The 26,487-nt window shown below is 40.2% G+C and overlaps 1 protein-coding gene across 2 annotated transcripts; it reads left to right on the plus strand.

Moving 5' to 3' along the window:
- The first annotated feature begins 8,311 nt into the window (after positions 1 to 8,311).
- On the plus strand, positions 8,312 to 10,064 carry pou4f2 (POU class 4 homeobox 2). Of its 2 annotated transcripts, XM_076091925.1 has the most exons (3): positions 8,312 to 8,570; positions 8,649 to 8,692; positions 8,985 to 10,064. In XM_076091925.1, the coding sequence occupies exons 1-3, from the start codon at positions 8,485 to 8,487 to the stop codon at positions 9,932 to 9,934; spliced, it is 1,080 nt and encodes a 359-aa protein (XP_075948040.1). In that variant the 5' UTR covers positions 8,312 to 8,484; the 3' UTR covers positions 9,935 to 10,064. The 2 variants fall into 2 exon arrangements, with proteins under 2 accessions (XP_075948040.1, XP_075948039.1); XM_076091924.1 differs by having other exon boundaries at positions 8,312 to 8,688; positions 9,014 to 10,064.
- Positions 10,065 to 26,487: the final 16,423 nt, after the last annotated feature.

Genomic DNA, 26,487 nt, shown 5'->3' on the forward strand with positions numbered 1-26,487 from the left:
TGTCAGTGGCTCTGTGGTCGCCCGCCGTTCAGCATTGTTTTCACTCTCACCTGTTATTCTGCACAGAAAGAGGACTCCTGCTTCAAAGGGAACTTTGATTTAGAAATAATTGGTGCTGAAATAATTAGTTGGCTTATCAGTACATTAACAGAAATGCTTAATAACTTATAATCATTTTAGAAATTAAAAAAAACTATTTTCTGATCAATCAGTTGATCAGAAAAATAGTTGAGAGGTTAACTGATAATGAAAAATAAGCATTAGCTGAAGCCCTGGTATTGATTTCTACAATTCCACTATGCAAAGTTCTGACATCTAATGTGTCTCGATAGCAACTTTGTCGATTAATCGATTAGCTGAGCGACAGGAAATTATCGGCAAATATTCAATAATTATTGAAAGTTGATATTAATAATTCATTAACCAGTGAAGTAAGTTTATTAAGTAAAAATGACAAACATTATGTGATGTTAAATATTCAAAATATTTTCAGTTTTGGACTATTTGGACAAAACGAGCAATCTGAAGACATCACCTTGGCATTGGCGTTTTTTCACTCAAAAATATAAGTGGCAGTTTGAATAATGTTGAAAATAATCATGAGTTGCAGCCCTGCTCTCTCTGTTGTGTAAAAACGTACACAACATATATTCATTTGTGCTCAACGAGCATAATATTACTACATGAACAGTTTGTCATTCAACAGCATGAACCGAGTTGTGGACCGACTGTATTCCAAACATTGTCGTAAAACAAAGCCAACATGTGATCAGGACTCTGAGGTGATGACAAAGTAGTTATTTGAGGTTACAAGAAAAAGACAGACAAGTAGAAAAGTACAAAGAGAGAGAGAGAGAGAGAGAGAGAAAGAGAGAGAGAGAGAGAGAGAGAGAGAGAGAGAAAGAGAGAGAGAGAGAGGGAGAGACTGAGATCGGCTTTTCCTCTCTGCTTAGCATGATGAATCGGTTGAGGAGGGGCCACTTGACACCTGTCACCTAACCAGCCAGGCACAATTACCTCCAGGGGGAGGATGCGGGACTTGCTAGGGAGTTGTGCATAGCTCCCAGTAAAATAGACGAGCGTTTGAAGATCATTAGTGTTACAGGCCCTGTCTTCGTGGCCCTGTCCAACCCCCTGAATGGCTTGCTTTGATCACAGCGCTGCGTTTTTGTCAATAGTATGGGTACACCGCATAAATTATAAAGTTATACACACAAAGTCAGCAGGTAAAATGTCACACTCAATTTCTGTTTCGGACACAGATGGGGCAGCTGATTGCAGGTAATGAGCGTCACCGCTGCCCCGCAGCCAATAATGTGCGGTGGCCGAGCTCTCGTGTTGCTATCATGCTCAGGCCAACGACTTCGCGTGTTTCAAGTACAACAAAAAGAAGATAATTCAATGTGAAGCTGTTCAGATCCTGGTCTTGTCTAAATGTGACTTCAGATTCATGTGATTGAGAAATGTGGCAAATGTGTTATTTATATGATCTGTATATTTGTAATAAACAGAATTGCAGACTTGTTTGTGGTTCACTAAAAACATATTTTACAGTTTGACAGTGTGAGGCAGGTAAATGTGACAAATAATCTGAGGCTACACCGGTGATGTTTTTAAGCCTTTAAATAAAACATAATCACTGTAAATGTTGGAGTTGTAATGAATAATAAATGCTGCATATTTTCTATAGGTGGAACTAAGCCTGAACTAAAACTTTCTTCTGGATAGAAAAACCCTATTATATAGGTTGAAGGACGGTTCAAGATTAACAGTATTGAAGATTTCACAGATGACAAACATTCAGATATGACACCCGTACAGCGCAGCTGCAGCAGCGTGCCCTCCTAAGCATTGTGTTTGGCAGTGCACTGCAGTGGTTTTTAGTGGAGAAAAAAATGATCATTATAGCTGATGAGGCAAGGACTTCAAATGATGACAGTGTGACAGCAGAGAGCTTTTTAATTTGTCGGATCAGATTGTGACATGCTCCATCACAGGACGGAGGAAATCTTTTCATTTGTGCAGAAGAAAGGGGGAAAGGAGGTCAATTAGCATCAACCATTAGACAACCCAGTGACAAGCAATGCATTACTGCGTGGGACAGTCAAACTAATGAGAGACGCAGAAGAAATGTTCATGCAGGTTGGACAGAATTCTGCAATCATCCTGCTACATTAATCACTTGTATAGCACTTGACATACACATTCTTTATAGTCACATACTCCGAGGTGTAACTCCTCGTATGCGCTGCCTTCATCGTCATCGTTTGTTGTCATTATGAGGTTGGGTTTACTCAAAGGAACGTCTGTCCTGTCAAACGTTATCCTACAGAACCATGGGTATCATGGCTACATCAGCTGTATGCAGTTCACACTAATTCATGCTTTAATGCGTAGTGAAAATTGTTGTTGTTTTTGTGTCATTCAAGGTTGATCAGCCAAATCTGGAGGATATTTTATCAGATGTGTGACCATATTGTTTTAAAGCTCACGGAGGCCTCGACCAATATGATCTTTGCCAAAAGCAGCATGAGAGAGAGGATCTCATTTTATCAAAAGAGACAATCTCAAAGGGAGTAATTTTTTTTTTTCCCCCTTTGCCAGGCAGGCTTTATTTGACTGGCTGTCAGGTATAACTCTCTCGATATTGATCTGAAGTACCTTAAGGTATGTGACATCATTATGAGGCTTGACCTTATCATCTGCTGCCCTGCAGCCAATAGGCAGCGCTGGGCCAGAATCTAATGCCCCCCCCCCCCACACCCCAAAGGTTGGTACCTGGTGCGTAATAGGGAAATTGGTGGTGGTGTTATTTGTTTTCCTGACCTCATGGCACACCTCACTCTCAAGGCCTCTAATCAGCCATGGCCTGGGGTTGGCTTCACTACCAGACCAGGTTAGCTGGCTTTGCTGTTGGTTATCGTACTGTAGTCCACTTTAGCGATTATATTGACCATACAGTATGGAAAAATATGGACACATTGTGTGTGTCTAGTCAGCAACAACCAAACTGATATGATCAGAGCTATCATCAGATTCAACGCTAATATTGGCTGATTGTACAAAACCCATATTTACAATGCCATTTGGCAAAATAACACTGCTATCTTATAATCTTTACGTGTGCCGTTTACGTTTGTGCCACTAACCAGGGGCTGTATGGTTAGAGTACCTTTGATAGTTTGTATATTGGACTAAATCCAAAGTGGCAGAAATGAGAAAACGACACGCACCTTCATCTTGTCCTCCCCAGGAGAGAGCGGTCAGCCCTCGGGAGCTCCAGGAGACGGACCTGGTCAGTGGTTGCAGTAACTTGTATTCAGCCATTGCAAACCCTGGCGACAGGAGTCCCAGCGGGCTGGTGGAGCGCTGGGTTTAACCAGTAACTGCAGCAGCAGATAAGTTTGCTGTTCTGGCGGGGAGTCCGGGCAATCCCCTTGGATCAGACCTCCAGTGCTGGGGTTTGCACTGGCTGAATTCAAGTGAACAGCTGACTGGGGGTTCGTTTGCCGGAGCTGCCACACACTCTAGTCCCGGCAAAGCCGCTTTCCGGCAGCGGGGAGGACAAGGCGAGGGTGCAAGTTGCTTTCTTTATTTCTGCCACTTCAGATTTAACCAACAAACAAACTATCAAAATGCACACAGACCATGGATGTATTATTGACATGCCTTTGCTGCAGCTTCTTCATTCTCTGGACTGAGGGCAGACTGATGCTCGTGACTCACTATCGCCTCTCCAAGTACAAGTGGTATTGCAAGACAGGACGGCCCGGGCTAGCTGGTTAGCTTGCTGATTTCAGTAGATATCTCTGCAATACAATACATACAGTTGACGTCTTTGACAAAACATCAACAATGTAAGCTCTTCCCGTTTTGGTCATAATGTTCATTTTTTTAATGTTTTAAAATATAATTTGCTCATATCTTACATATTGCACCTTTAACCTCAAATGCCAAAATGTAAGAATTTTTTTTTGGTACGGTTACAGTAAGGTGAAGTACATGGTTATGGTAAATAAACTAAAACAAATCAATATTTTCATATTCACGATAGATTAAATGCATTATTGCATGTTTTGTTGGTCCAATGGCCTTTTGTTATCATCAAATAAATTGTTATTTTATCACAAAAGAGGCCTACTTGATAATATGTCATAATCTGCCTTAGATGCTCAACATTTCAGGCCACAATAACTATTTTAGAAAAAGTGGCTTTAATTAAACGTCACAGGCAAACAAGCAGTTCTGTGTCAACCAATTAAAAGCAATTAGAATATCCTGAGAACTGTTAATGCTTTTATTCAGCCCCACATATAGATCAAATAGAAAAAAAAAGTATCACAGTTTGCATACCAGTTCAGCTGCAACTCAAGTGCAGCTTTTGAAACCTCTTTCATTATCTCAAGTGGTGAGCCACTTGCTTCCGTCTGAGAGCTACATTACAGTGTGTGACATTTAGTAACTCCTGAAGGCGTCTACCTTTTGTAGTATGCATTTAAACAACACATTAAAGCCACAATGCTCCTTGCGGAACCTGTCACATTTCCCAGGTAAAGCAGATGAATAAATAAAGCTTTGTTGTTAGTGGCTGAAACACATCCCCCTTCTTTGTGTGATTTGCTGTTGCCTTGAGTTAGATCCTGATCTCTTTGTAGACCCTCTCCCAACAAGCATTGACCTTCTGCTCCGACATGGAAAGAGCTCCACGAGATCAGAAAAGGGAGGGGGGAGCTGTGAATAAAGGCATCACCACTGCGAGCAGCCAAGAGACTTCATCCACTTCACTCCGCACTTCTCTCCCTCTCCTCTGTCTCTGTGTGCAGCTCTATCTCTGTGTTCAGTCGAGGAGCGGAGATACCTTGTTGGCGGCACAAAGGAGCGGCTCTGTAATAAAAACAGCTGTCTCTGGTGGTCTCGGTGTAATTGGGATTGTTAACGTGGAGAGCTCCTGAGGGAGGCTGAGAAGTGTATGTCTTTGTGTAAAGCACACAGACACCTCTGCAGCACTCCTTGATTCGGATGTAAGTAGGAGAGTGAGGAGGAAAAAAAAGAAGCAAACAAGTCACCCGAGTTATATCAAGCCTCGCTGCATGTGCTCTCTCTATTTTACTTGGGCTTTACTTTTATTTTTAGACAGTGCCGATTTATTCAGATGTAGTAAAGCTCCTTGAAGTGAGAGAAATCTGTTCTTGCACAATTCTGCTGAGGGTTTGTGTTTTTTTAAAAGGCAAGGTGTGACTGCACCTTCCAGCGTCGAGACAAGTCTTTGTATTATAGCAACAATCCCTCCAATTACTGGATCAGTGTGATGATGCAAATTGAGGCCAAAAATATTTTTTATTCACTGGAAGGGCATTTTAGCTGACGACACAGCAACATTTTAAGAAGTGACAGCAAAACCAGCCCAATCTCAAGAGTTTGGGATGTTTCTCATTTGGAGGCCTTTTTTATACATATCAAAGGATTTGTTACAGAGTAAAATGATTCGGACATGCCATTTTCCTGAATAAAAACTTGTCATGCGTTATATATATACTGTATATATGTTTTGTTTGTGCTAATAAATTATTTAGGATAAAAAAATACATATGCTCTGCTATCATAGCCCATATAAATGAAAGCATTTTAATATTGTAAAATAAAATAATACATTAATTAAACATTATACAAATAAAACCACTTCTATGTATGTTTGCCAGACCAATGCATGCGATTCTTCTGGAAATATCCAGGATTGCCCCTTAATTGTGTTTCTGTTTGCCATGGCAGACCCTTCAAAGGTGATTCTGTTAACCAGTCTGACAAACTGTCCTCCCTCAAACGTGAGATAGCTGTTGGCACAGAAAGTAAAAGCTTTGTGAACACACTCAGGAAAGTGTTGAAAATGTACTTCAAAGTCAATTACTTGGGAGCAGCTCCAGCTGATTTATTTGACTTAAGATGTACTTTGTGTGTGTGTGTGTGTGTCTGTTTCATTGAAAATTTCATACACCAATTTAGAGATGGTGAAATATAAATGATTTCTTTAAAGTTTCATCATAAATCAGTCTGTCGGTATACTGTATGTGAGCAGACACTGATTGCTCCTTGATGTCTCCTGAGCCTGATCTCTGTCACCTGGTGGCTCCTGCAGCGCCTGTTGTCCCGCTGGGGAGGCAACATATTTCTGCAGCTGGATGGCTCTCTTGCAACGCTAAACTGCCATGCAGCAGCACCAGACGGGGTTTCCTTCGCAGCCGTGGGGACATATCAAAGGTCTGCGTGCATCAAAACGACAAAAAACTGACATCCCGACGTATTCAAGAGAGCGCGTCAACCCCTATACGTTAACGCTGTAACGTCGGTAAGCCAGCTCGATCTAAACGCTTTCACACGGTTATGGAAGCGGTGCGCAGGCTGCGGCCACATACCAGGGCGGCGATGTGTAGCCTATAATTAGGATAACACCATAATTAATAATCTCCAGTGAAACAAGGGGGGATTTGATGTGGAGTCCTTAACATTAGCGATTTATATTATTAACACGTTGACGGGGAATAAGGGGTCAACCCACTGTCTGTCTTAGTAAGACATAGATCACTGCTACAAGATGTCACACCTTCTTGTGTGTGAGTGTGTGCGTGCGTGTGTGAGTGTGTGTCTGCGCGCGCACGTCCGCTATGTGTACTGTGTGTCGAGAGTGAGAGGTGTTTTGAAAAATTAGAGCCATATACAGAAAAAAAGAGAGGAGGAAAGAAAGAAATCCAAGAGGCATTGTTTTCTATATACTTTCCAACCTCCGAGAGACTTACATCGTTACAATTATCTCACCCTACAGACGTGACCATACTAAACACATTAGACACCCCTTGTTAATTACAACGTGATTAAATGTTTTAATTACGTTACCGATGATGTGCCTTAATTAGAGGAGAGATAAGATAATAGCCTGCTATGAAAAGCATGTATATTTGCAATTAAATAGTGCTAATTATTTTAAACATACACTTTTATCGTCAGTCGCTAATAGTGCTATTATTGGCATGCTAAACACCATGCAGAAAACAATACAAAATAGGTTACAATTTTGTCACAAAGTTTAGTCATTTATTTCTGGTATTTTCCACAAGTTCCAAGATTAATTGAATGGTCACAGCAACAAAGGAGAAGAAATTGTAGGCGATAAGATGAAACCTTTGTTATAGGCCAACCTTACATTTAGATATGAATATAATAACGTGAGCAGTGGTCAGTCCTCTTTTTTTTTTACAGCTTGTATTTTTGCTGTAGGTGTTGTAATAAAATCAGAGCAATTTGAGTTTACGATTATAACTGGCATTGTGCTCTAAGCAGGAGGTGTGGAGCTGTCCATGGTATTCATCAGAGGCGCAATTGTCTATGTGGCACCAGTTGAAATCTATTTTCAATATTCAACAATAAAAAGAGTTTCAGGTGCAATAAATCGGAATTTAAAAAAAAGTCCATGAACTTCACATAAGACGTGCTGGTAACAAGGTGTTGTTGGTAAGAAGTAGTCATTTGAAATAAATGCCTTGTCGCAGACTGCCCATGCGCAGAGTCCCCAGCGGCAGCGGTGGTGTGGCTAATGAAGAATAATAAATCATGAAAGGGTTTTTCAGGTACAGCTGAAAAAGATTGTGTGTGTGTGTGTGTGTGTGTGTGTGTGTGTGTGTGTGTGTGTGTGTGTGTGTGTGTGTGTGTGTGTGTGTGTGTGTTCGAGAGAGAGAGACAGAGAGCTGTTGAGAGAGAGACAGAGAGAGAGGACGTGTGTGCGTGTGAGCGAGTAAGAGGGAGGGGGAGAGAGAGGGAGAGAGAGAGAGGGAGAGAGGGAGAGAGAGAGGCGGAGAGAGACTCAGTCTGCCCTTCGCCTCGGAGCTGAGGCAGTTCGGGTCCCCGCAGCATTCAACGTAGTCGAAGAGGTACAGCACAGAGAGTGTCACCGCCATTACTTCTCACTTACGGTCATTTCAAGACGGAAACTTTTCACACAAAAACCAAACAGGTCAACGAAAGCGGCGAGTGTTTTAAACTTGAAGGTTTTTGGAAATCCTGAGAGACGGAAAGAAAACTTTTTCTTTTTTTTTCCGGTCGTCGTCTAAGAGGAGATCTGCCACCAAAAAAAAAATCCAAGCAAAAAAAAAAAAAAAGAGTATATAATACAAAGGTGGAGACGGTTGCAGGAGAAAAAAAAGGCAGGTTGTTTTTTATTTTTGAACAATCGCGCCACAAGTCCACAACGGAAAAGGTCTCGGCTGCGCTCAGTTGCATGGCTTGTTGGTGCTCATTTGCCAAAAAGACGAGACACCTCCACTAGTGTTAATAAATAGATGTGAAAACTTCAGTGTTGGACGACCGTCTTCAGCCTGCACTTTATTCGACAGTGACTTGAGATTCCTGCGAAGCAATTGGGCTTCAACTCCCGACCGAGGAGGCGGAGTCTTAACTTATTAAAAGGAACTTGCCGAGGCTCGGACGCCGGCAAACATGATGATGATGTCTCTGAACAGCAAGCAGCCTTTCGCTATGGCTCACGCCAGCTTGCCCGAACACAAGTACTCGTTGCATTCCTCGTCCTCCAATTCCAATGTACCCTCGTCCTGCTCGTCCTCCCGACACAGCAACAGCATCATCAACAGCAGCGGCAACAGCTCGGAGGCGATGCGCAGAGCCTGTCTCCCAACCCAACCGGTACGTATTCTGCATAATCACTGCTTAAAGGCACATTTTGACAGCCCACTTTTTTTTTTTTGCTTGATGTTTTTTTCATGTCTGCACAGCAAATCACCCAACACCTCCATATTTTTTTTCCCCTCCTCTGCTCAACTTATGTATTCAGTCGGCTTTGCCTTGCGTATTAATTTTTATGACCTGGGATGTTGCATGTGTCTTGTTTTGTGTGCTCCTTTTTTTTTGGATTCCTTTTTTTTTTCACATTCTGGAAGTGTTTTAAACCGAGGAGTGGAGGGAGAATTCCCTGCTGACAGTTATGTGTGCTTTCTATTTGCAATTGCAGAGCAATATATTCGGAGGGTTGGATGAGAGTTTGTTGGCCCGGGCTGAAGCTCTAGCGGCGGTGGATATAGCCTCGCAGAACAAGAGCCACCACCACCCTCCACATCACAGTCCCTTCAAGCCGGACGCAACCTACCACACCATGAACAGTCTCCCCTGCACCTCGTCTTCCTCCTCCTCCGCGGTGCCTATTTCTCATCCGTCCGGTCAACACCACCACCACCACCATCACCACCACCACCAGCCTCACCAGGCACTGGAGGGGGACCTGCTGGACCACATCACCCCGGGACTGGCACTAGGAGCCATGGCAGGGCCGGATGGCTCGGTGGTTTCCACGGCTACGCACCCTGTCCACATGGCGGGCATGAACCACATGCACCAGGCAGCCATCAACATGGCTCATGCCCACGGGCTACAACAGCACATGGGCATGAGCGACGTGGACGCCGATCCACGGGACTTGGAAGCCTTCGCAGAGAGGTTTAAGCAGAGACGGATCAAACTCGGGGTTACCCAGGCGGATGTAGGGTCAGCGTTAGCCAGCCTGAAGATTCCTGGGGTGGGCTCCCTCAGCCAAAGCACCATCTGCCGATTCGAGTCCCTCACGCTCTCTCACAACAACATGATCGCTTTGAAGCCCATCCTGCAAGCGTGGCTCGAAGAAGCCGAGAAATCGCACAGGGATAAACTTAATAAGCCCGAGTTGTTCAACGGCGCGGAGAAAAAGAGGAAGCGCACGTCGATAGCGGCGCCAGAGAAGAGGTCGCTGGAGGCCTATTTCGCCATTCAGCCGCGTCCCTCCTCGGAGAAAATCGCAGCAATCGCAGAAAAGCTGGACCTGAAAAAGAACGTGGTGCGGGTCTGGTTTTGCAACCAGCGACAGAAACAGAAACGAATGAAATACTCAGCATGCATCTAAAAGAAAAATCGCTTTAAACCACCACCCAGCAAAAGACTTGGAACTGTTTAGAGACGATGTGTATCATATTTCCTATCTCACACATTTTTTTCCTCCAATCATCGATGACTTTGAGCTTTCAACTTCGAAAAATTCCTAAAAACTGAACAATGACTGAAAAAAACTCGAAAAAAACCCCGCCACAGTCACGTCTTCTATACTCGCTGAGAGGGAGACGTGGAGTCAAGTAAAGCATCGTTTGACAGAGCAAGTAAGACCACTGTTTCCACACTTACTATGCTTCACCGTTTTAATGTCAACGCAGTATGGCTTACAGGACTCTATATGCTTTCATTTTGATTTAGGATTCATTTTTAAATAAGGAGTATAATTTGCGTTAACAGAAAGACCCCGATGAAAACAGCGTTGTTATGTGCACACAGCGGGGCTAGTTTAACTCGAAGCACTTGGTTGGTGACTATTGTTGTTTATATCTTTGGCTTATAGGATAAGCTACATTTTCCTTCCGAGTTCATGACGATGCAGTCTGACATTTATTCAGGGTCCATGGAGGGGATTAAGAGGATAACACACTGCTTGGTGTTGAAAGCTAATATTCGATTACTGCCAAATAACACTCTGTAAATTAATAATTTACTTGTCACACACTTCATTTTGTGTCTAAATGTGTAATTAATTCCACTTATTTTGTTACCATGTGTGATCAAAGTCAGGGATCTATTTTTAAGATACCCGGGTTTTGGATTGAGGTAGGTTTGTTTATTATTAGGCCTCAGTATGTGGACATATCGAAATAGTGGCTCACGTGTAAGGATTTCACAGAATCTCGCAATTTAAAAAAAATATGATTCCTTGCCGGCTGCAATAAGTTTACAATCCAGCGTGGGCCGGTATCTTATGAACTATTTATTGAGTGAGGTCATGTTTACTTCATTATATATTTATTGGGATTCCCCCCCCCCCCCCCCCTCCTCGTTTTGCTTGAGAAAATCAAATTCTGACAGCAAGGTAAGCGTGTTGTTCTGGTTCAAAGGGAAACGACTGTGAAACATGCAGTCACAAATTTTAGTTTACGATTTCTAACATTTGAGATGGTACAATCGAGATATATATGAGATAGTGTTCTCTTTTTAAATTATTTTATGTATGTTTTCTGCTATTTATTTGTATAAATATACGCGCATCATTATGAAGTCGTTGCTTGTTAAAATCACCTTGTTTAAGTAATGTTTTTTCTTGAAGACAAAAGAAACAGCTTCATGGAAGTATACGTGTACAATGTAAATATTTCATTGGAACCAGTCGATGCACATAAATATATCCGTACAGGTTTTTGCTGTATTGCTGTTTTAGCTGAGGTAACTTATTTCTGTAATGTATTTTGCTTTTGGTTCCTGGTTAAATAATTCTATTAATTTATTACATCCATGTAATTTTAATTTATTTAATTATTGAACTGCAATATGTGTTTCATTAAAGAACAAACTTTAACATTTAATTGGACGTTTTCCATGACTACACTGTGTAATGTGGCTCTCCCAGACATATTATTATTATTTTATTTATGCATCTATTTATTTATTGATGAGGAGGCTGGGAACGGTTTAGCTGTGGGCTGCACAGCTTTTAAAAGACATTTTGCGGATTATTTAGGCTTATTTGACTACAAATATTGCCATTTTGTTTTTAAAGGTAACGTGACTTTGCCGTCACCCAAAAGGTGTCAGGTGTGATCTTGAAAACTGCCATGAGCCCTGTGACAGTGCCCATGAGCAAGACACAACCACCAACCCACCCCCACCCGAAACCCATTCTGTTCTCCCACTCTCTGGGTATACTATTAGAGGCGAATGACTGAAATGAAAATGTAAAACGTAATTAGAAAAAGCTATTTTGCCCTGAACACCGTCCTCCTCCAGGCCTCATCATCAAGCTATAGGCCTTACAGGAGCCCCCTTTTTCTCTATTCCATCAATGTTAAAGACGCACGTGGCTTCTCCACTGACTTGCTGCCAGCTTATGCAGCTCACTGTTGCCTTACCTGAGAGCAAATGCTAATATTCTATTAGAGTCTAATCAGGGGGTCTGTGGAGAGCTGGATGGGTCCCTGGAGCGCAGACTTGCCAGATGTCAGCCCGCCAGAAAAACAGCTCGCCTGCCAACGTGCCCGTCTCTATTTAAATACACACTCAAACATGTTTCGTTCGTGCATGCGGGCTCGCAGGCTTTGAAGCAAACCCTCAGGTTTGAAGTTATCGTTAGAAATGAGGAGGGTAAGAAAAAGAAAGAAGAGGGGAGCATTTTGAATGTCATGTCCGTAGCAGAGTTGCTGTTTTGGGGGGCGTCAGGGCTGACTGGCTGGCTGGCTGGCTTGTTGAGCGCTGAGCAAGCGTTTCAGCACCATGGACAGATAGATACCTGAGAGGCTGCACGAGCCACACATTAGCATTTCTGAAAGCTGTCCTCCACGTTTACACTGATTATTTACAGCACCTGGAATACATTTGCATGGGATTATTTCTGGGATCGTTTCAATGTGATCATAGTAGTTTATTTTAGCAGGAGGAAGAAAGGTATTTTTCACCAAAAATATTGATTATTATAAGCATATATTTAATAATTAGTCAAATAGAAGTTTTCGACCTCTGTCAAGTGTTTTTATAAAATCATGAAACTATTAGTATGCACCTACAGGCTTTATTAAAAGTATCACATGACGAGACAATCAATTAAGTATCCAAATATATTTAAAATATTCTCATACTTAAATGAATTACACTTGACACATATGTCCTTCCTCAATATTTATCCAACAAAAAACCTTTTTGACAAAAAGGCTATAAAGTGGAAAGACAACGCCTTCATAACACTGATCCATAAACCAAACATGTTGAAGCGCCCTCCTCGTGACAAATTAAGAGTATCAAAACGAGCCTTATTAATGAGACAGCGATGATGGTTCATCAATTAAAAGATGCTCCTGGTGAGTGCTTCTAATTTCCCCTAAATGAGCCATTCACTTAATACGTTAATAAGAGCGAATTATTAAATTACACATCGAATTATAAAAAACAGATAATTATGAAGAGCGAGTTAAGTAGTCATTAGCTATCCCTGTTAATTACCGCTGGTCAGGGAGGGCTGCCGCGTGAGTGTCTCATCGGGAATTGAAATTAACTTTATGCAGTGAGCATTGCTGCTCGACAAGCCGGGGCTCTGTGCACCCGCGCGCGCGCGCACAGATACACACCCACACACACACGCACACACACACACGCGCGCGCACACACACAGACAGCCAGACAGACAGGCAGCTTCTCAACCAGTCTGATGCCTGCTTTCACTTTCACATATTGGGAGAAAATCGATCTGGATTCTTTGACAGCGAATCAATGTGGCCTCAGTACTGAAAGCACACAGACACACACACACACACACACACACACACACACACACACACACACACACATAGAGCAGAGAGGCCTCAGCACAATGAAGAAAATCGAAGGTATTTATTTGTATATATATATATATATATATATATATGATAAATATGTGAAGCAATCAGTTTACCTTAAAGCCACAGACACATCTGCTCCCATCGTGCTGCATGTGCTCCATACATTGAAAAGTATATACACGACACCATGGGAGCTTTCTACAAAACGAAAAGGGCAGCGCTGTTTCCTTTTGTTATAATTACGCCCTCTGTTTTATTTTTCTCTTTCCCCTGAACATTTCCCCCCTTTCACAGGGATAGCTGATAAAAATTTAATGAGGCCAGGGACTGTCGGAGCTCCGCCTGGGGACCTGAGAGTAGAATATTTTAACTGTACATTTACGCCAAGTGTCTGCCTTCAAAGACGCGACTGCTCTCGGATTAGACGAAGTGTACACGCCATGAATTGAGCGCGCCGCGCGTATATAACCCTTTATTTATCATCTGTTGGCTCTTTTTTTCGCACCGCCAGAATATTGTGCAACACCCGTCAGATGGCCGCCTGAGCGTTAAGCGGCGATCGCCATTGGATATTGTCGCCAATCAGTTGTTGTTGATGCAATATTAATCAGCCATCAATGTTCGTTAGTTTGTTAAGTGTTTTCCAGAAACTAATCGATGGAGCAGCATTGGACGGCTAGGAGGATTTTAGTGGGATACTTTTTGATCTAGGATGGCATGCAAGAGGAGGCAAAGCCACGCGGTATCTGCCAATGAAACAGCTCCATCTCTCTCCTCTCTCTCTCTCCTCTCGCTCTCTCTAATATAATCGCACGCGCACAAACGTAACAGCCACGCATACCCTCATAAACAGACGAGTTGATGCCAGGGGTGAGCATACTTTTAGTTCAAAAACATGTTCTATTTGAGCAAAGAGAAACATTTAAAACCCCTCGCTTTTTTATGTTGATTGGAGAGTGAACCGTTAATTAAACCACGTGGACAGTTACTGTGTTGTTCCTCACATGGGTTCAAACCGGATACATGTTTGGCGATTCACTACTCATTTAAGACTCGACACAAAATACTAGAAACTTCGAACATTTAAATTATGCTAGGGTTAACCAAGAGAAATAGTTAGTTTTTTGCAACATGTGCAGAAAAAAGATAAACGCATATTGGCCGAAAATAGAACTTATTTATACGTTTAAGTGAGAACTATTTTTGGGAAAAAGGCCTGCGCTGTCCAACCTTTTTATTGGAAATGTAACAAAAGATATATGTGCATCCAACATTGGATACTGTCCAGACACGCAGACTGCCTTCCTTATTAAAAATGTATGACATCAATGTATTCAAACACAGTGCTTTAAATTTGGCTTCTGCAATTTAACGTCTCGTAACTAAAAAAAATATTTTTTTTCAGATGCATAGCCTGCATCAAATCAAAACTTACAAATAGATTATCATTGAGTGAAATTTTAAAATTCCCATTACGAAAAAAGAAGAAAAAAAGTCCTTAATGTAATGCCATTGGAAACGTCCTCAGCCTTCATAAGTAAAATAGCTCAGGGGCGTGATTAGAAGGTGGGTGCTGAGAGGCCATGCTCACCGCTGACATGTGGCTGCCACCAAAATAATGATTTGAATGCATAACCATGTTTCTACCTTTTCCCTTGAGCTTTTTCATTTCTTTTACACATTTGTTATTAATAGAATCATAACGTTTTGTTTAATTTCTATAAGACCCAGCATTATAATTCTTAGTTTTGTAGATTGTTCTTTACCGTCCACACAATTGATGCCATTTTGTGAATTTGTAGATTTTAATTTTCAACGTGAATCCAAATGAATATTCAAATGCTTTTGCTTGAGGGGGAATACTGTCTACACCCCGGCTGTTGTAACACAGCTATCTCCAACATGGCCAGCGTGTTTTAGACTTTTATCAAGGACAGATTATGTGTATTCAGTAAATTTAGCAATTTGGAGGCCAGTGGGGTTCATCAATATAGATACTAGTAAATAATTCAACATTGAGCCCAGTCCACAGAATGGGACTGGGACCCATTGTGCTGTGAATTAAGTCATATTTCTATGTTTATTATTATTGTGAAAAATAAATCTGGCCACTCGCCTCCCATCAATTTTATTAACCTTATGCAATACATTTTCTTACAGCTAGGGGAGTGTGAGAAACACCAGTTGAAAACAACAACAACAAACTTCCCTACACTGTTACACTATAGCTTCCATGTAGGCAAGAGGAAGAAATGCCCTTCGAGGAGAAGTAGTTTGTGGACATAATCATATTAGTATTTCATGATTTTGTCATTTGCTGCATGTGCTCTCGTGTTGTTTAGACTTCCAAACATAAAATGGCTGCCAGTGAAAATAATAAATTAAGTCAGAGGACATCTTCTCAGATGAAGGAATAAGAAGGTCGGTTCAGTCCAGAAAAGCCAAAATCATCTCTGCATAATTAAAACTTAAACTTTTTGCTCTTTCCCCGCTTACTGTAGCTTAATGGACAAGACCATTTTAAATCAGAAGAGTTAAATATTCAGGGAGGGTAAGACAAACTCTATCGAATTTACAAAGTAAATGCCAAATGCTCATCGAAATAAAATAATTTAGATTATTTAATCATGTGATTCCCATTTCCAACTACCATAAAAGATTCCTTGATAGCTTTAAAAAAAATCCTGTATTGATAAATAAACAGTACTCACTGAAATGAAAAGACTAAAGTATTTAAGGAACATCTGAATAATAAATGATAAAGTGTTAAACAGGTTTCACTTATTTTCACCTTCTCCATATTCCAAGAAACAGCGTACATAATGTTCCACAACTTTATAACACAACATCACACCGTGCTTTAAAGCCAAAAACTTGCGGTGTCACAGAAACACGTCCAGTTACTGATCAGCAAAAACAAGATAAAGCAGGATAATCTTATACAACATAAATCTTGCAGTCATGTGCTCATTGTAAATTGTGTTTTACAAATGATACTATCAAACTCCCGTGTGAATTGTTTGGTACAAAATGCAAACCCTCTATTTGGCTCTGTTTATTATTATTTGTGTCTACATACCTAAAGCATACTGTGTCAAAACATTTACTTTAAAGACATTTCATGTTAAAAAGAAAAACAAAAAAGATCCCAATGAAAGTGTCCCGTTTACAGCTCTATAATAGATCAGTCATTCAGACGGGATATTCAATCTGGATGCCTAATCAGTGCTGTTTCATGAAGAAAGATTACGTGGGCATACCACAGGACCTTTGACACCCGATACACAGATCTCAATCTGTGGATTCTTCATAACGTGTGTGAATATATAAGCTATTAACTAAATGTGTTCGACATTTAATTCAGTCACACCATGGTTACTCGGGTATGTATTATGACCTAATGTGTAAATTGATGGCATCAAAGTGCCTTCAACCATCAAATATTTAACAACATCGGATGGGTATACACGTTTATGAACAGCTAGGCCTCCTCCTCGCCTTCCCTTTCCACCAGATCTTCCTTTTGCAACCCTCGAGTGTTCAGACCTCGCTCGTTCTCAAAAGGCAGTTTTGGTGTTCCGAACGAGTAAGCTGTAGATCTCGTAGAGATTGGACCTTAATAAGAAGGTGGTAGAGCTGTCTAGTGGATGTGTGTTCATTGGGTTTTGACAGCCGTGCTCTGTTGCAGATCTATTAATCATACCCACAAGGAGTGCTAGTCTCTCTCTTCCCCCCCCCCCCCCCCCCCCCCCCCCCCTCTCTCTCACTCACTCACTCTCTCAGATTTCAGTTTATACAGAACAGAATCATTTACATAAAGTCCTTAAGGCAAATAACTGTTGGGGGCTCTAATTTATATCTGATCGAAAATTAGCCATCATTATGCGCACCATTAGCTGCGTCTTTAATGTGCTTCTAAGCACCATTTGTCAAGCAGCTTGTTAATATCCTTCAAGTCTTTAAAGTTGAGAGCTCATTAAAGACTGCTGTGGCTGCTCTAGATGCTATTTCATCAAATTGGGTGGGAAGGAGCAGAACATTTAAAAGTCTTTTTCTTGCGTTGACATTGTCCAAAAAAAAAAGAAATAGGATTAGACGATGTACTGCATGATCATTCCCGCTTTCTTCACATACGATTAGAAACTAAAAGACAAAATGTTCAGTTTTAGGGTGAGGAAATGTGTTTCAGATCATAAACACAAAATGAATTTAGGCAAAACTATCAATTGGCTAGATTCTAATTAAACATCACTTACGATATGATCCCACCAGCAGAAACATCTATAAAAAGGTTTATTATTAGGGAAAAACAATTCTGTTTTGACCGTGGAAGACTTTGAAGGGCAAACAAATTGTTTTGAAATGCAAACATCCGAAAGAGGCAAATGGACCCCTGCATGTAAACCCCGGGAAGGCTTATAGTTGTCTTGCCCACAGCCCATAACAGGAGACCCTCTCAGACCCAATCTTTGCCTATGGGTAATGGGAGTTATGCTGCTTTATTATTGGTTAAAACTCCAGTGTCCTTAGTCCCCCCCCCCCCCCTCCAGTATAACAGATTCCTCCAGGCTAAAGCAATAAAGAGAGTAATTAGAATGCTAAAGACAGATGTAAATAAAGGGAATGAGACAGTGGTGAGGGATGAGGCGTCTAGGTCACACACTCTCATCAAAAACCCAGTTGGTAGCAAATGACACAACGTTCAGTGCCAGAGGCCTGGGGCTACGACTGCAAACCAGAGGACATAATGGACTAAATTATGGCCTCAATGGCTATGCATCTCAAAGCACCAATAAGGACACACACTCTCTCTCACACACACACATTTAAACACACACAATCTCAAAGCCCAAACACAGATCTACCAGATTAAATATATCTAAAGCATTACGTAAGATATTCATATTATTCGGTAGATCATATCAAAACAAAATGCTCTCAGCTGTGTGATTCAGTGGTATTACCACCACAGAAACAGTGTTAACCGACTGCTTTGTTGATGGCCCCAATTGAAAATCCTTTGACGTTACAGTATAACCATTTTTGAAGCTTCTGTCCAGCAATATACTTTTTGTAAAATCAATCCCTGATTTTGCTCGGACACAGTTCGAGCCTTTAATATGTGATTTACGTATTTATTAGTTTATTTGTCAATTGATATAGAGAAATACAATTTGGAAAACAAAATGATTGGACTACAATTGTTTTGGATGAACGAGAGAAGGAGGTGTGTGAGAGTGTGTTGAGGCAGACACAAGCAAACATCAACACTAAACACTATACACTTGAGATTACATGCATTGAGAGGGGGTTGGACTAATTAAAATATTTGCATTATTAAAAATACATTAACTACTAGAATGCTATCATATTTAACAACATTAGACATTAATAAATTAGCTAACTTTTGGTGATGAAATAAATACGTCTTTCTAATGGGCTTCAAGGGGAATTCCTGTAAATCCCGCCACAAAGATCAGGTCGGCAAGAATATTGAATATCCAAATAAAGCATTATTTATCATTAAACCTCAACCAAGTCAGGTCTCTGTGCGTGGTGTGAGCTCCACAGAGTTTTACGGCAGGAAAATGAGGCTATAGGACAAAAACCACATATACTTCTACACACCGTGGATCTCGCCTTGTTAATGAGACGCTCTATACGTTCCCCAAGCTTCCCGCACACGTTGCTTTATGTCTCTTCATCTCTCTTTTTTATGTTCCTCAGTTTGTGTGAGCCACAAATCACTACACTACGCTCTGCACATTATGCCGAAACGCATACTGTACATGGACGTAGTGTAGCGCAGGATATCAATGCTACAGATTTATGATACACTTTGTTCAAAACAGACGCTTTGTAATTGCTATTAAATCTGCTGCCTAGACAGTTTTTTTTCTCTCCTTGTAAACTGTTCTGGTCTTGTCGACTGTTTCATGAGTTCATACTTCCAGAAGTTACAGTTGTAAATACATCTTGTCCTTTGAAATGCTTGGAAAGGGGTGAGTGATAGGGATCAAATCTCTGTGGTGCAATCATAAGTTTTCTGGAAATTCAACGGAGAAACCTTTTAGAAATGAAATAATCAGAAAGTCTATTTGTTGTAAATTAAATACGAATCAAGGTGCTTTATCAAATTGATGAGAAACTATGTAAATTGTAAAACAACTATGTAAAACAACATTGTCATAAACCAGTCCTGCTCACTGAAATGCAACACTCCGAGATATGAAATTGTTAGATGCCTCAGTATAAATGGTACAGAAAGATCTCTGAGGGTTGACCAACTATGAAACAAACTGTTTTCTCATTTTGATGCTACAAATGTACAGCGATAGAAAAATGTACAAAAGTATGTGTTTAAGCTTCTCCTCTAGGCAGAAGAATACAGGAGAAAATCCATGTCATACAACTGAGTAATGATTTTTTTTTAAGAAAAAAAAGACCTAAACAATACGTAAATAGTAACAAAAACATGGGACGCAGACATACAGTATATGAAGCTCACAGCCCTGTCTACCTTAAAATCACACAGTATTTCACCCACTCAGGTCTGACAAAAAATCTCCAGTCTCGCGTTTAATGGCATTATCCAGGGTACAGATTGTTAGCTGCCAATCATGCTGGAAATGAGCCACCAGATACATTTCAGCCAGACATTCCAGCTCAGGACTGCTACCAGAAAACCACAGACTTCATACAAAGATGGAGCAAGTTTTGACAGAGTTTCCTGCACAGAATCACAGATTTCTTACTAACACGATTACACATAATATGTCAAAAATGACACTGTTTCTGCTTGACCGTCAAGTCCACATTACAGGCAGTATGTCAACGATTGTAAAGGAAATGAGAGGTACGGTATATTGCATTTTTATTGCTTATGATAAAAGTCATATGATCTTGCGATGCATATTCTTTGTTGGAAGTAATGTCTCAGCAAAGCTAGTTGATTCCACCCACTATATTGGATTACATTGTGCTGTTGAAATGTGTGCTTCTGAGGTGCCTTTGCAAAAGGTTGATTACTTTGCATATATTTCACCTGCCGCTCTGGGCTATTATTGCTTGAGATACAGAGTATAGTCATACCCTGATGGAGCAATCCTAAATGGTCAACGTCCCCAGTAAAACCATATAAAGTGATTCAATGCGAACATAAAGAAATGTTAACGATCTTCAAAGACCTTTGTGTTGGATGGCTTTCCTTCCAGTTAGTCCCTCTTTCTCACTCTCTGCTGTCCTTTTTATTTTAATCTCACTTTCCGTGAGCATGTGCAGATTGCATTTTTTTTTAGTTATGGAGAAAAGAATAACTGATATTGACTAAAAGAATAAAAATCATCCACCCAACAAACTATGTTGCTGAAAACCCCCCAAAATATACTCCATCGTCATGTTTCTTTAAAATTGCTAATGTCGACGGTGAGCTTTGCGGGGAACATGCCTGTGTATCTCAGTGGCTGTGCTGTGAAATGTGGCAGACAGACATAGTTTCTGACCTCTATACAGCAGTGTGGAAGGACCTCAACAGCTGTAAACAACACTGCAATCAGTGTCCCATCTGCTCCCATGTCCCACTTGTGTGGATGCCTTTTTGCCATTTCTTTCACCCTCTGCCAAGTGGCTGCCTCAGGACATCTAACCCAGAGAAAAGAGCTCATTTACCCAAGGAGGAAAGAAGCAAACTAGATTTCTGAGTGCATTTGCTGACTGGGAAACTTGGTTGTGTCAGAATTTAACCGAGTTAGACAGATTATAATGTGCAAAATGTACCATTTCACAAAAACAACGGTTTGTCAAACTGCACTGAAATATCACGTCTGTGATAAAGTAACATGAAATATCCAGAGATCATCTAAGGCCGAGCAGCTAACCAGCTATACCAAAGCAGCTTGTACATGTTGATTTAACCTCCATTAACCCTGGTTAAGGATAATGATGCTTCACAGGGATTTTTTGAAGTGGGTGCTCGAGCTACACCCACTCTAAAGGTGAGTGGTGTGACTCCTGTCTTGTTTTTTGTAAGTAATAACATCCCACTCAGTCAGTCTACACATTTACCATGATACTGATCATTTTTTGAAAAAATGCTGATTGTAAGACTATTTATATCTTATGTATTTTTGTACTCAGAGTAACTCATTTTAATTAAGAATCAAGAATTCCAATATGTTTTATTATCAGCCTAGGAAAGTTCAATCAATATTGTGAACAGGAGCTACTATCTTTCAAAGCCAGAAACCAGAGAATTAAATCTCAAACTTGTGTTGTCATCAAGTATAAAGTCTGGAGCTGCTCCATAGACAATAAATGTGAGACTGGTTTTATGGACGCACATAATGTTTTTCTTTTTTTTTACACCCAAATGGACTTCATTCTATTATAGTGTTCTCAGTTCTGAAACAGAAAATGTACCCATATACTCAGGACGTTCTCTCAGTGACTATGTTTACATGCACCAAACATTCCTGTTTTTTGCCCTTATTCCGAAAAAAAACAATATTCCTAATAAGCTGTTTATATGGCTAATTAAAATTAATATACCATTAACATGTACATGCAGCCGTGCTTATTCCGATTACCGAGGGGCCAGTGAATCCCACGTCGATGTTTGACATGGGTCGATGCCCTAAAACCTCTTTCATTTCTTCAACCACATTCTTCAAAAGGTTGCCGTTGCGACATTTGTGCATATCCAAAATCCTGTTGATATCCAAGTCCTTCTATAGTGCTTAAAAGTAGGCGTGTTTCTCTTTCCGACCACTCTAATTTTTGGATTTGGGAGAGAGTTGTTCACTTCTATTTTTGGACCGTCTTAGACCATAGAAATAACATGAATGGATTTTGAAAATGGGTGTAGTTCCCGTTAAACTGTAAAGTTTTTGACCATTAGTGCTAAGGGACAATGTTTATATGAGTGGGATTTGTTTGTGTTATGCCTAAATACGTACATGCAGGTGTGCAAGTATGTGGGCAAGGCAATACACATTCCTGCCAATGGTTTCAAACTGATCTACAATTGCTGGAGTGAAGCCACAAAGAATCAAGGAATGAGCAAGCATAGGCAGAGAAGAAGACGACTGCTTACAGGCAAACATGGATAAGGAGAAAAAAATAAAAAGAATTTACAAATTTAAAATGCATTTATTACATTTGTTTGGCTTCTTTAAAGAGTAACCTAACATCCCTTAAACAATCTTGTTTATGCTGACCTCCAGTGGTTTAACTTCCCACCTTGCTGCTAAGGTGACCAGAAATATCCGTAGCAGCAAGTGCAAAGACTGAAGGAAAAGTAGGAGAGCAAGAGGAAGGAGAAGTGGGCTGAGGCGTGACGTGGAGGGAAGACCATATAATAACTAGAAAGGTGCACTAAGTAGAGAGCAGATATTTACCAGGTGTGTCTGCAACGACCACTGCTATATCGTGTGATTGAATTAATACAACCCACAATTGGTTAACCCACCTTGTAGACCATGGATGTATAAAGATAAGTGGATACAGCGTTGGAGGCGGTGCCCCGTTCATGCCTATGAAAATTGCTTAGTGGCGCATGAAGCAGAAATAGTTTGACTTCCGAGTATAAAATTCAGATAAAACTACCCGGACAATCTTCCGACAATCTTCCACGTCCATAGGCCCATAGAGCAAGCTCACTAGTGCATTTTACAACTTTTAGGACCTAATGATTTAAATAAGGACCGTTCAAGTGTTGATAGACGTCTCTTTCCCAATGTAAGTCTATGGGAAAAACTATGTTTGGTCCCAATCGCATCATGTGACGGACCCAGAAGTCGTAATTTCACCGTTTGGCCACGATGTGAAATTGGGCAGCCAAAATATAATACAGTTTGCTGCAGCAGAGTGGGAGATTAGTGGTGGACAGACACAGAGGTGCACACTCACTCATGGACTCACTCATGTACGCAAGTCCCATTCTTAGCTAAACATCAGGTAACGCTGCCACACACGTGCGTTTTGAGGGATTAATGATGCATGGTGATGAAGATGATCAAGTATACATGCTGCCCTTGGAAGCTCGATGCAGAGAGGTCATTGTGCCTCAGTCCACCGGCCTTCCTCTGTTCTCAAAATAATTGCCTTAATGTTTCTGTAATGGAAATATAACATCTTTACAAGCTCTTCTGTCATGGGTGGGCTAAGGCAAACTTTGTATTCTGTATGCATAATCCATGTATAAATATGCCTCACACCAGAGCTGTGTGATTGGAGTGGGGGTCAGAGCCACTTGTATTCCTGTGGGTGGGATTGTGGAATTGCAGGAGATTTGATTGGAGCATTATCCCTACACGAGGGCCCTCCAGAACTCCTATCTGTTGTTCCCCCTTCTCATTTACTTTATCAGTGCACCGCTGCAATATACATAATTCAGACTACCGGGGAATGTCTTTGGGCTCCGAACCACCTGCTGGCTTTTATTAGCTAATTAATGGTGATTTATCAGAGCTGCTAATTTGAATGGGGCCGCTTGCCTTCAGGAGTCTCAGAACACCATATGAATTCTGATGGTGATTATGCTTATTTGATGGGCAGTTTGCTAAAACAAAAAAGTTCTGTCTTATCTGCCCCACAGGGATGAATTTCTGTTCTTACCAAAAACGACCTTGTGTGATTTTTTTCCTGTCTCATTAAGGTCTCACACAGTTCATTTCAATACTTAAATTCAAAACAGCTTTTTTCCCCTTTTTTACCTGTAGATGTGTGTCCTTGGGAAGGTCTTTTTTGATGTCCTTATGTTTCAAGTATATTTACTGTTCAAGGACCACAGCTTCACCTGAGGTATGATACTGGGTATTTTGGACTGAAAGGAGAATATTGTTATCAATATGCTCAATTTACTTCTACCTATGTGTTTAAAAAATACTCCAAACATTTCCGATGCATCTCAAATTTGAACATTTACTCCCGCTAAATTGTTGTCAATGCAAACTGTTGAAGGTTAAAATAAACCACTTTCTCAATAAATAAATGCAAAAGAGAAAACATGGATATGATTATTACAATTTGTGAGGCAATGGTGGTTTTCAGGGATTATTTCCATTTCTTCCTGTGGGTGCGACCTTGTCTCCTACAAAATTACGTTCCCATACAACTAAACTGTTTTGAGGGAAACCTATTTTCTCACGGATTACGGTCACAATATTAAGCAGATTGAAACGTGATTTAAATTGTAAATTGAAACAAAAACAAAAAAAATGCAAAAGCACTTCCTAAGGCTTATGTAAAAAACTACTTTGTTAGGTTTATTAAAGCTTAAAATTAGTACAAAATCTAAACCAAACAAAATAAAAACACAACAAAAGTAGTTGGATATGTTCAGGTGATACAACTACTTGGTTCACACTGGACACACACAGCTGTCTCCTGGGTGAAAGCCCTGTCTATTTTGACTCATTTGAAACATATTTGTGATATGCAGTGTTGGTTGATCAAGTAGTGAGGTAGCATCCACACAAGCTACATCAAGCAGTATTGCCTCCCATCTCGTTCACTGGCCAGGAGTTGCACATGTGCGCTAAAACTTGTAGTTAGGCAGCACACCTCCTGCTTGGCTAAATAACAAGGCTAACAGTTAACAGCTAACTTTAAAGGAGATTGCGTTGAGTTACATGATGCATTCAAGCTTTACTCTGTAAAAATGAGTTTTGGGCAAAGTTAAATTATAAGTTTATTTGATATGTTCAACTGTAAACTTGTAAAATTTAGTTTTTGGCGAGAGACTTGAATCAATAGGCTACAGTTGTTTGAAGGAGATGATTTTACAACATAAAAGAGATATTAGAGAAGGAATTATGACCTGTTGAACTTCATAACACTAGCTCTAAGCAGCTTATAATTGTCTACATAATTAAAACTACTAATGCCAAGATTTGTCCAAAGCAAATATCTAAATGAAAATGCAATAATTTATTTCCTAATTGTGTGTCTTTATGCAAATAACCAACACAGATGACAATAACTAAGTAAAAGGATAATATTTACAATTTTTGACTGTTTACACTGACTTCGGAAGAGTTGAAAATATTTTTCAACTAACCAGATGCAAAGTTTAAGAGGTAAGTTTTAAACTTTTACATAGTTTTGGTTGTAACACAGGTTTAGGTCCTTGCCCTGTCTTACAGATACATTTGTTTATAGATATTTTAGTTTTTAAATGCTAGTATGTGGAACTGATAATTCCAGATTTACCATAGAATGTTTTTTTACTGTCACTGTATCAATCAGCAACCAAATCCCAACTCATCTTTATCTAATACTTTAATACTATTAAGCAGTATAACATATACTTTCCCTAGTACAGGTTGTCATAGGTATCAATATAGTACCTACTGGGACCTTTTGTTTTTCAGTAGTGTTACTTTCTATGCAGATGACTCCACCTACACAGACTATGCTGTGCGACTCCTTCCATTCACTATGAAGTATACATAAAGATTGCCATTATTTCTAATCAGCAAAATAATACAGTCTATGAAATAAACAAGCAAATGACTCAAAGTTAAATTAATAACATTTTATAATTAGGCATTTTATGAAGGGTTTACAAGTTGTTAGTTATTGAGTTGAATAAGTAAACACTTAATGATGCTTTAATGGTCATCAACAAGTCACTGTGATGCTTAAATTTAAAAATATACAGGTCCAGAGCCCACATTTAGACATATAATGTAGACAAACGTAGATGTAGCACCTCTGAAATATTCAGATATATTGAAACTAGAATTGGGTTTACTGCTCGTCACCTTCTCACCAGTTTTTTGGAGCAAAACAAAAGAAAACCTGTTTGGAGCTGCCGAAGATCAAACAGCTACCACAGCGGAGAGTGAAAGCTTGAGAGGCCACTCAATCACCCACTAATCTCCCACTAAATAAGCTTACTCTGCAATCCTTGCAATGTCTTGTCTTTGAAAATGTTTTACATCTGTGATTGATTCATTTTATTTTCTAGATTGTAGCCCGTCAGTTATAAGGTAAGTATTGGAACCAACTAATCATTTATCTTGTAAGATTTGTGTGATGTCTTTACGCCCTTTATGGACTTTCAAAAAATTACAATTTTGCAAGATTTAAA

The sequence above is a fragment of the Anarhichas minor genome, unplaced genomic scaffold (assembly GCF_050575085.1).
Source record: "Anarhichas minor isolate MPS153535 unplaced genomic scaffold, ASM5057508v1 ptg000014l, whole genome shotgun sequence".
Classification (NCBI taxonomy): domain Eukaryota; kingdom Metazoa; phylum Chordata; class Actinopteri; order Perciformes; family Anarhichadidae; genus Anarhichas; species Anarhichas minor.